At 33.4% G+C, this 10,370-nt stretch overlaps 2 protein-coding genes across 4 annotated transcripts; both read left to right on the top strand.

The window, feature by feature from the left end:
* Positions 1 to 379: 379 nt before the first annotated feature.
* On the top strand, positions 380 to 2,368 carry LOC146918942 (F-box/FBD/LRR-repeat protein At3g14710-like). Its single transcript, XM_085710548.1, has 3 exons — positions 380 to 1,438; positions 1,621 to 1,761; positions 1,882 to 2,368. The coding sequence occupies exons 1-3, from the start codon at positions 380 to 382 to the stop codon at positions 2,158 to 2,160; spliced, it is 1,479 nt and encodes a 492-aa protein (XP_085566674.1). The 3' UTR covers positions 2,161 to 2,368.
* A 589-nt stretch (positions 2,369 to 2,957) lies between these two features.
* On the top strand, positions 2,958 to 9,955 carry LOC146918941 (putative ubiquitin-like-specific protease 1B). 3 transcript variants are annotated; one of them, XR_015011308.1, is made up of 9 exons: positions 2,958 to 3,327; positions 4,749 to 4,801; positions 4,892 to 5,521; positions 5,613 to 5,735; positions 5,834 to 6,442; positions 6,550 to 6,631; positions 6,725 to 6,814; positions 6,904 to 7,029; positions 7,599 to 7,730. XR_015011308.1 is itself a non-coding variant. In XM_085712182.1 (8 exons), the coding sequence occupies exons 2-8, from the start codon at positions 6,602 to 6,604 to the stop codon at positions 9,745 to 9,747; spliced, it is 705 nt and encodes a 234-aa protein (XP_085568308.1). In that variant the 5' UTR covers positions 6,394 to 6,442; positions 6,550 to 6,601; the 3' UTR covers positions 9,748 to 9,955. The 3 variants fall into 3 exon arrangements, 1 of the variants encoding a protein (XP_085568308.1); XR_015011307.1 differs by having other exon boundaries at positions 2,958 to 3,359; XM_085712182.1 differs by lacking the exons at positions 2,958 to 3,327; positions 4,749 to 4,801; positions 4,892 to 5,521; positions 5,613 to 5,735 and adding exons at positions 7,819 to 7,934; positions 8,027 to 8,117; positions 9,628 to 9,955 and having other exon boundaries at positions 6,394 to 6,442.
* Positions 9,956 to 10,370: the final 415 nt, after the last annotated feature.

The raw sequence follows: 10,370 nt of genomic DNA, 5'->3' as shown, positions 1-10,370 counted from the left end.
GTGATACTATTTAGGTATCACACATTTAGTTTGTATATTTTTTTTTGTTACAACATTTTAATTTGTATATGAGTATTCTTTAGTTTGTAAAAAAAAATCAAAAATTGATATAATGTAAAACAAAGAAAATGAAATGTCTTGACCAAAAAGGAAAAGAAAAAAAAATATATTAAAGAATAATCAAAATTTATTCTTACATACAAAAGAATATTCTTTTTCTCATGTTTATCGAATAATTAACGTATTTGGTCTATATTACAAATAAAATACATAAATTATTGAATTAATGTAAGAATATATAATAATTTTACTTTCATTTGTCACTCATCTCATCTCTCATAAACCCTAATTTCCCGCTCCTTACTATCTCAACTCAATCATGGAGTCTCATTTACCAATCACTGCCTTCACCACAACAACCGTAAAGCCTTCCAAAATCACCAAAATCACAGATGCAAATGCAGTTGAAGACATAATCTCCAACATGCTCCCTGAACCAGTGATAACTCACATTCTCAATTTCCTACCAACCAAAGATGCTATCCGCACCTCCATCTTATCCAAAAAATGGGAACGTCGCTGGACTTCCCTCACCAAACTCTCCTTACATGATTATCAATTTTCTGTTGATTTCATTATCAGGTTTCAAAGAATGAAGAATTTTGCCACCTTTGTTAAGAGAGCACTTCTTCTTAACGATAGTTTAGCCATGCATCACATTTCTCTTTTCCTCCGTAGTTTGTATGACTGGTCTCTTCTAAATTCATGCTTATCAAACATCTTCAAACGAAGAGTTAAAATTCTTCAAATCCATTCATTTTTTCAAATCCCATTCTCCGTTCTCGCTGCTTCTCATTCTCTTTTCAATAACCTTTTGTTGTTAGAAGAATTAGAATTGCTTACTGATTCCATTTCCTTTATTAATGTTCCTATGTACGATGAAGAATTGAATTTGCTTCAAAATTCCGTTGATGTTCCCGCTCCCAACAAATATATTCTATTTCGAAACTTGAAAATTCTCAACTTGTGTGGAATCAACTTTAACACGGACTCATCCAAATCTCCGCGCAATGTTCGTCTTGAATTCCCCCTCCTAACAAAATTTGAGGCTAAAAACTGCGCTTGGTTTGTTGATACATCTTTGGTTATGATATACGCGCCTCTACTTGAAAGCATTTCAATCGAACATAGCGTCGGTGTTCCTTGTAAACGTGACAAATCATTTATCTGCTTCCCTGATTCTGAGGATCTGAAAGAATTCAGTTTTTGCGGTTTTGATATATCACAAAACATTATAATTAAGTCCCCATGCCATGCTTTGGCTAAAATCAATTTATATGAGAGCCAGCACTATGTAAGTTATATGTCAGATTTCCATGCTACTGCACTTCTCGGTCAATTCAGTCACTCAAAATCTATCAAATTCGAGTCATCAAAGGTAAGTATATTTAATCCTTTAGTGTTTTTAACAATGAATGTCTTGATCTTGAAGTAATTTATTTTTATAATAATATAGCACAAGTAGGATAAATATTTATGAGTTTGTTCTCAACGGATATATATCTAAGTTTAATCCTTTTGTTGTAATATAAATCAGTTTCGTTGTGTCATCCATTTCAGGTTCTGGATCTGAATGAGATGCTACCAAAAAAGCTATGTGTATTTCCATTGTTGACCCATTTGGAGGTTGGCTTCGTTAGTGTTGATATTCTATTAACCTTGCTTCAAAAGACACCGGTTCTCGAGACACTTGTTCTCAAGGTTCGTAATTACTAGTGTTTGATTTTAAAATACATTACTTTACTTTGGCTGCATTTTTTTATCTAGTTTGTTTGCTTTGTAAGAGTCTTATTTGGTCTTTCTTTGATGATTAATGGTTAGGAAATATGTGATTTTGGGAAAGAGCTTTTGAGTTCTGCTGATGTGCCCAAGCGTTTGGCTTTTCTCCATGTTGTGAAATTTGAAGAAGTTATTGGGGATGATCTTGAGTTATCTTTAGCTAAATATTTTCTGGATAATGGTAGGTGCTTGGAGAAGATCTGTTTCTCCCTTTCTAGTCAAATTGAGGACAAAGACGAGGTTGTGGAAGAAATTAAGGAGAAGCTGCAATCATTTTATAATTTCATTCCTGAATATCTTCTTGAATTTTTATATGATTAGCTTACGGAAGCAAGTGGTATTATTATAGTATGCTTGCTAGAATTTGTGGTCAAGTCCTCCTTTGAAGGATTAGCTTACAGTGATTTGCATTAGGTCGCGTGTATGTTTAGTTTGTTTTTAGTATATTTGGGTTGATAGTATAAGGTGAAATCAAATGAAATGGGACAACATCTATTTTATAATAAAATCTATAACATCCAAAAAAAAATTTACAATTTTTTTTTCAAAAATTAATTTTCAAATTTTTTAAATAATTTTTTTATTTTTAAATTAATTTTTTTTATTTTTAAATTAATTTTTATTATTTTTTTAATTTTTTAATAATAATATATGACGTGGCAAGTTAAAAAAAATAAGAAATGTAAAAAAAAAGCCAACTCAGCGCCACGTAGGCGAATCTGCTGAGTTGGAGGGGGGAGGGGTGTTTTCAGGAAATTTTTTTTTTTACAAGGGTGCAAATCAGACCGAAAATTTCATAAGGGTGAAAACCGGAAATGGCCTATATTACAGGGGTGAAAAACACTATTCACCCTAATAAAATCTATAACATTATAATGTTAGCCTATTCTGTTTCACTAATGTGAGATCTCTATCATGCCATGTTTCCATCAAAATAGTTGTTCAATAAATACTTTTTTTTTTTAATCGGCAAAATATTATTCAATAATGCAACACTCGCACAAGAGATATACAAGCGCGCCAACAAAACGAAACAACAAATAATGCTAAGGTGTCTCGAAATTTTTTATCCCAACCAAGTCACGACCGTATTGGAAAAGCATCACAACTACCTCTTTTATTTTTGGAAAAAGATTCATGTACACCCTTTTCCATACACCCCTTTGTACCACTGCTTATGTGGCGGGGGTAGTTTGGTAATTTCATGCGCTAGGGATGGTTTGAAAAGGAAAAAAAGAAGGAAAAATTTCAGATCTGTCTCTCTCTCTCTCTATTCACGGTCGAAGAACAGAAAAGCAAAGGCGCCTCTCTCCACGCGACCAGGACGGCTCCATCTCAACCCTCTCCGACGGCTCTATCTCTCTACCCATTCATAGGCGACGGATTTCTCCATCTCTCACTCAACCTTCTGCGAAGGATCTCTCCCTCAACCCTCTGCGACGGCGTCTCTCCCTAAAGCGTTCCAACAAATTCCGATCCGAATACAACGTAGGTGATTGATTCTTGCTCCGAACTCATCTGTAAGTTTGAATTTTGCCAATTAATTTTGTTTTCTGAAGTTAATTTTGTTATCTGAAGCCATTTTATTTTATCATTCCTCTAGTGTGGGGGTGAAAAATTGAAGTATTTTAATAGAAAACATTGTATAGATTGAAACATTGTTACAGTCTGTTGATATGTAGGGCACACTCATTTGATTTGTCGGATGAGTTGTTCAAATGGGTTAAGTTTGAATTATAATTTTTTTTTCCATTACTTGTTTTTCATCCAAACTGACTCATTATTTTTTGAGGAATGATGTCAACACACTCTTTAACACACAGTATTTCACTATTTATAATTTAAATCGGACATGAGATGAGAAATCAAACACTAGAGGGAAGATAAAAAAAAAACTCAAAAGGGCAGAAATAATGTGAGACTGGTTTGTTTGACGATGTAGCAGTTAGACAATCCAACTCCTGTTTAGGGAGTTAAGTAAGTTAATTAAAAAGATGGTGGATAAATCAAAGTGTGAGATTAAGTGGAATTGCATGACAGTATAGTATTGTTGATTGATACGTCTTATAATTGGCAATCATTTAATTTTGTCAATGTGGTGCAATAGTTATAGAGTACTGCATATGTGATACTCTTAAGAAGCATAGTTTATGGTGTGATAGTTGCTACAACATATTTTACTGACCTCAGAATGTAGCAGTGGACTTGTATTTTTGTGCAATAGAGTATTGTGGTGAAGTTATTCAGGTGCTTTGGGGTTGCTTTAACAGGCTAATTTTTGTGCAATAGAGTACTGTGGTGAAGTTATTTATGAACTGATGTGTGCATTACTTTGGGTAGGATTATTGGTTGTTAAGCAATAGTAGTGATGGACATATGTTAGTAGTGCATAACACGGCTAACTTTGATTTTTATTAATAAAATTTTGGATTATGTTGATTAATTTGGTAGGTTGTTAGATTTTGTTCAAGTGTTAGTGGATGATGTGATGGATATAAGTTTTCTCCAATTTTTGTAGTTTGATTGTGGTTGTTCCTCTAAATGATATCACGTAGAGTTAGTGTCAACATATGTCGAAAGATTTGTGGTCGCACTTTTGTTAAAAAATGGTTAAAGCTTTAGAAATTTGAAGGAAAAAAAATGTGGTTACGTATATGTTAAAATATGGTTAAGTGAATATAAAGTTTTGTAAGTATGTCTATGGTAAAAAAGATAGGAAAACATTAACTCGTCACAATATTATTTCTATAATGTTCTTCAATTTTTGTGGAAAACATGTGATTGTAAAATGTGTTTGTATTTTAGTTATAAGATGAATTTTTTCAAATCGTTCTTGTAACGTGTGTTGAGAATAGGTGTTTGTGTGTGTTTTAATTGATGTTGATAGAAATTGTTTTTGTATACAACAGATAAGGTGAACATCATGAGGGAAAACAAACGAAAAAGGGATTGTGTTGTTGGTGTAAGTACAATTTAATTAATGAGATGTTTAATGTGTATGTAATTGTTTGTGTTTTATGCCATTAATGAATGAATACTGTTGAATTTGCAGCCACAGATAAAGACTCAAATGCCCCGTACTAATAAGTTGGTAGATATTAACCGAACATTGTCTGATGCGCAAAGAAGTAGAATTATGAAAACTCCGTTCCGATATCTTGTGGATACGAAGACCTATATAGGAATGAATGGTACTTTATTGAAGGAATTATTGCATAGGTGGGATGCAAGTAGCTTGGGATTTAGAGTAGGCGTTAGGACTGTGGCCTTTAAACATCTAGACCTTTGTTTGGCTTTAGGTTTGCCTATTGTAGGAGAGTGTTTACCGGAAACTAGTGATAGGGTTAGTCATGTTAGAACATTGTTTGATGTGAATGAAGTTATTGATATTGATAGTGTACATTCTAAGCTGAAGGTCCTTCAAGAAGGGGACAACGTAGATGATTTTTGTAGAGTTTACATCTTATTTGCCTTGTGTGTGTTATATTTTCCGAAATCACACAGTTATATTAAAAAAGATTTCTTTAAGCTTGTTGATGATTTAGACGCTCTTAGTACCTATAATTGGGGTGTTGCTGTTTACGAAGATTTAATTGAAAATCTTAGTAGTGCGGCATCAAGATACCATCAACAAAAGAATGATACAGTTATACACATTTCTGGTTGCCCAGCCGTATTGCAGGTATTGAATATTAAATGGGTTATGTTTTTTTAATTATATCTATAGTTATGTCAAATGTTGTGTACGTTAATTTTATTTGTCATTTGATTAGATATGGGCGGTTGAACATTTATCCCTAACCAGTGGTCCAATTAAGCGTTTTCCACGCATTAACAATTGGACCAAAGTGGATGGAGGTCATGTTGTAATCGCAAACCTTTTTTCAAATGCGAAGGTTAGTAATTGCCTTTAGTATATTAACTCGGTAAATGGGTTTTATAGTTTAAATTTTCGCATACAATTATGTTAATTTAACCTATTTAATGTGATTAGTTGGTTGAGGACTTGGTTCCAACACAACAAGACATGGAAAATGATGTCTTTGTTGAAGCCGTTAACCATTCTCAAGTTGGTATTGGAGATAGTGCATGCCCTTTTTTTGATGTGCAAGCTTATATGGCTGAACATCAAAGGTTGGTAGCCGAACACAAAGATTTGCTTTCCCGGGTTTCAATCCTTGAGGATGATATGAGGATATTAAAAGCAAATAAGGTTGACGGTAGGGAAAATATTCCGATGCCAAGTAGCATGGAAGTAGGAAGTGGGTCAAAACATGTAGGAGTAAAGTGTAGTAAGATTGATGCGGATAATGATGGGTTGAAAAGTGAGGCGGGAAAAGCAGAAGAAAATGATGGGATGAAGTTGGATGATGAAGATGTTGGTGAAGAGGAAAAAAAATTGGAAGAAGAAAATGATGATGGGATGAAGGTTGATGATGAAGATGTGGGTGAAGAAGAAAAAAAAATGGAAGAAGATAAAGACAATGGGATGGAGTTGGATGATGATGATATGGCTGAAAAGGAAAAAAAAAAGGCAAATAAGTATTAAGTCATATTTGAGAAAGCTGTATTTATTCTGCACACATGAAAAGGCTAGAGATATGTAAGTATATAATTTTTTTAATGTATTTTAACTACATTTTTTCATGTCGCGGGTTTTGAATTGAAGCTTTATCATAATCGATTAACATTTTATTTTTCTTTTTTTAGTGTGTTATGTGAGGTAGATGAGTGGCGTGTTGCCGGGGAGTTTTTCCAATGCATGAAGGCGAGGAAGTGGGTGAACTCATATGTTAGTATTTTCCGTTAACCTTTTTTGTTTTAATTTAGATTTTACGATATTGTTTGTTAACCATTACTTACTTTTATTTATGTATTGCCTTAGGTTATTAATATTGCTGGCAGGACTATGATGCATGATGAAGTTCGAAAACATGGTTGTGTGAAACGCTTAATTTTGTCAGATTATTTTTCGGTACGGAATTGTATCAAGTATAAAGTCAAACAACCGTGATGTGTATTCAACCTTTATTATCCCATGCCTAACATTAATTATAATTGCAGTTTGAGGTAGTTGATGATTTAAAGGCACATCCTGAAGGACGTAAACTCCAATGGACTGAGCGGAAATTCAAGATGTATATGCCTCGTTGGACCAAGACACTTGAGGCGTTGCGGTCATCTGACTTAGTAAGTTAATTTTTTAACTTGAAGTCATCATTATGATGTTGTAGGTGTAGATGATTTCTGATTGGTTTTTTTTGTCTAGAATGTTGATGAGTGGGTAATATATTTGTGCACTACTTTAGTGAAAAATTGTGCCTTCATCACTGCCTGTTTTCTTTCATTAGAGTATTGCAATGTTGTGTAGCATTGCAACATATTTGAATTGACAGAACAAGGAGTTTGCTGATTTATTTTGGTCACATGAGCATTTTCAGCTATTTTTTGAAATTCAAATATAGAGAATAATGTTGGACTCTACCTAAAATTCCCTTTAGGCAGTGGATTTGGCATTGTGGTTTTGTCTATATGGGTTTGTGTTGTATTAGTTCGGTGGGGGGTTGGTTTTGTGTGGTTTTTTGTGCGGGGTTTACGCTTATGTTTGGTGCCTATTGTAACCCCTAATTTTGCGAGTTTTGTTTTCACCTTGCGACGACTCTGCCTAATAAATTTGATGTCAATGAAACAAAAAAATATTATGTGTCACGAATTTGTTTTATGCAACGTGGTTGAATAAATTTTATCATTAAAATTAGGTATTTGCACCAACCCAGTTCGAAGACCACTGGACATGTTACGTGTTGGACCATAGGAAGAGGACAATGTATGTGCTGGACTCGTTATACAGTGAAAGAAATGCCTCAAGGCAGCGTTTGGATAATGCAATGGTATATGTAACTCTTAAATAAATTGTTTTGGTTAATTTAGTTGTTAGTGTAATTAATGTTGATCAAATGAGAACATGTGTTTTTACAGAAAGTCCGTTTTGAAGGGGTAGTGGAATTGATGAATAAAGGAGCGAACAATAAAGGAGATATGTTGGAATCTTCTTTGGAGGTTGTAGTGGTGGATTTACCAAAGCAACAAAATTGGTTAGTGATGTCGAATAACATGCTATGACTCGTTGATATATTACTTGTGTATAGGGTTTATTTACCTAATTTGAAATTTTTAAATTTTGCAGTCATGATTGTGGGGTATATGTTCTTAAGTACTTGGAGTTGTGGGATGGTGAAGCAAAATGGGGGCAGAAGAGTATGCCCGACTATTCATTGGTAATGCTTTAAATTTCCTAAACATTGTGTTTTATTAGTTTGTTGTTGATTAATTAGTAATATGTAACTATTGATATTATGAGATTTAGTCAATTAATCATCATTGACAGCGGACTTTATTTGAAAACTTCCTCCCGCATTCCCTAAATATACAGCCTAATTGCAGTAGACATCCAATATATTGAAAACTGAAAGCAATTAGAATTGTTAAGACTCAGGTGGTATAAGTAGTTATATTGAAACCAATTTATTTTACGATTAAATATTTGAAATCAAATATGACTGAATGTTGTATCTATTGTTTGGGTTTTTAACTGGAGGAGTGTGCCGTATTTTTGGAATTATAAGGGGATGTTTTTTCATGTTATGTTAATTTGTTCCCGGGAATAACTCACTAGAATATATGGGTGCGTTTGTTTGAGGAAAATAAAAATGGTTCCCAGGAATCTAAGGTTGGAATTACATATGCCATTGTTTGGTAGATGGGAACAAAAAAAATATGCCTTGGAATAAATTATACCCAGGAAAAAAATAATGACAGTTACACCGACGTTTGACCCACGTTTTGCCCATTTTTATTCCTGTCAAATAGGATTGGAAAGTTTTATTCCCAGGTAAATTTCTGTGAAAATCCAATTCTGCCCTTAACCAATGCTTATCACCTCCTATATGAAATTGATTGTTGAAAAGAGCATGTGATATCAATATTTCTTGGTTGTTGATTGTTTATAATTTTTGTCCTCAATTTTTTTTAAATGAAAAATAATTGAAATTATTCTTTACAAGAATTATTTTCTTTTGTCGGTGATAATTTTCTTTGTTCCATTGGAATTTTCCCCAATTGAGTTTGGACTTCTATGCATTGATTTTGGGATGATGGCCAATATGGAAAGGGATGTGTAATACAAGAAAGAGAACCTGGTTTGTCTAGCAGGGATTATGTAAATCCACACCGACTAGAACTCAGGAAGGATTAGAGTTTAGGCTCTTCATCAACAGGATTTAGAAATGTCGATGGTATTGACAGGGGTAGTTTTATAAATTTAACGTTGATGCCATAAAAAATTCCCAGGAATTATACTATTGAACAAACACTTTTTTCTACAATTTCCTGGAAATAAGATTCCAACATTTATATTCCTGGGAAAGCTAATCCCAGGTATTAATTTTGTAACCCTCAAACAAACGCACCCTAAATGTTGGGAATCCTATTCTTGGGTTTCAATTTTATTTTTTTAAAGTGTTTGGTTAACATGTGTAACATTCCCGGGACTTAGTTGTAGGAGTGTGGTATAGATACAAGTTACACATATATTTCATTCCGATCTCACGGGAATTTTTTCCCCAACCCTCGTTTGAAAATAAAATCATGGGATGTGTAAGTTATTTGTTTCCAGGAAATGTTTTATACACAGTAACACACATTGGAATGCATATTTTCTACTAAATACTAATATATTATGGGGAATGTGTTTAGATTATATATCCAACTAACTGCATTTACTTACAGGAGGATATCCTTCGGATTCGCAGTGAAATTGTTTGTCGTCTGGTGCTTCATGAAGAAAATATCAAGACCAGATTTGTATTAGATACTGCAAAGATACCCGCGGATTTATTGATCGGTTAAACATTCATTTGTCTAACTTGATTGTGCTGGATTGTTATGAAATTATTTACGCGTTTTGTATAATATTCGTTGGTGTATCATGGTATTAGATTGCCTTTATCCTAATACCCCTTTATCTATATATGTATTTCTTTGAGGTACATTTGACGAAAACCTTTTTTTGTTTTGTTATCGAAGGTCATATATAAAGGATTATACTTGTTGAGAAGAGTGTGATAAATTAATGCGTATTGAATTTATGTACATAAATATTCTCCCTATCATAATTTATTTCATTTATATGAGAACTTGGTTGGTCATCTAGGAAAAAAATCTGGTCACATTTGAGTTCAAATGAAATGTTGTAGGAAATTTATCCAAAAATATGCTGTCTGACCACATTTTTGTTATTTACGTGACCAGTATTTTTCTCCAAATGAAATTTTTTCCGTCTTTAGGCGTGAAATACAGGAAGCTTATAAAAGTTGTTGTTTATTGTTTGACAAGTTTGTAGTGCAGTAAAAAAATGTTTGATTCGCGTAAAAGGGGATTATTTATACCCGATAAAGTAAAGTTAGGCAAAAATACGCTCAGTCTGACAGCATTAATTACTACAACACAAGATGATTTAACATAAGCTACTC

The sequence above is a fragment of the Medicago sativa genome, chromosome 5, assembly GCF_051527215.1.
Source record: "Medicago sativa cultivar Bolivia chromosome 5, Bolivia_mono, whole genome shotgun sequence".
NCBI lineage: Eukaryota > Viridiplantae > Streptophyta > Magnoliopsida > Fabales > Fabaceae > Medicago > Medicago sativa.
The sequence above is the reverse complement of the archived record's forward strand: the minus strand, read 5'-3'. Positions and strand labels throughout refer to the sequence as shown.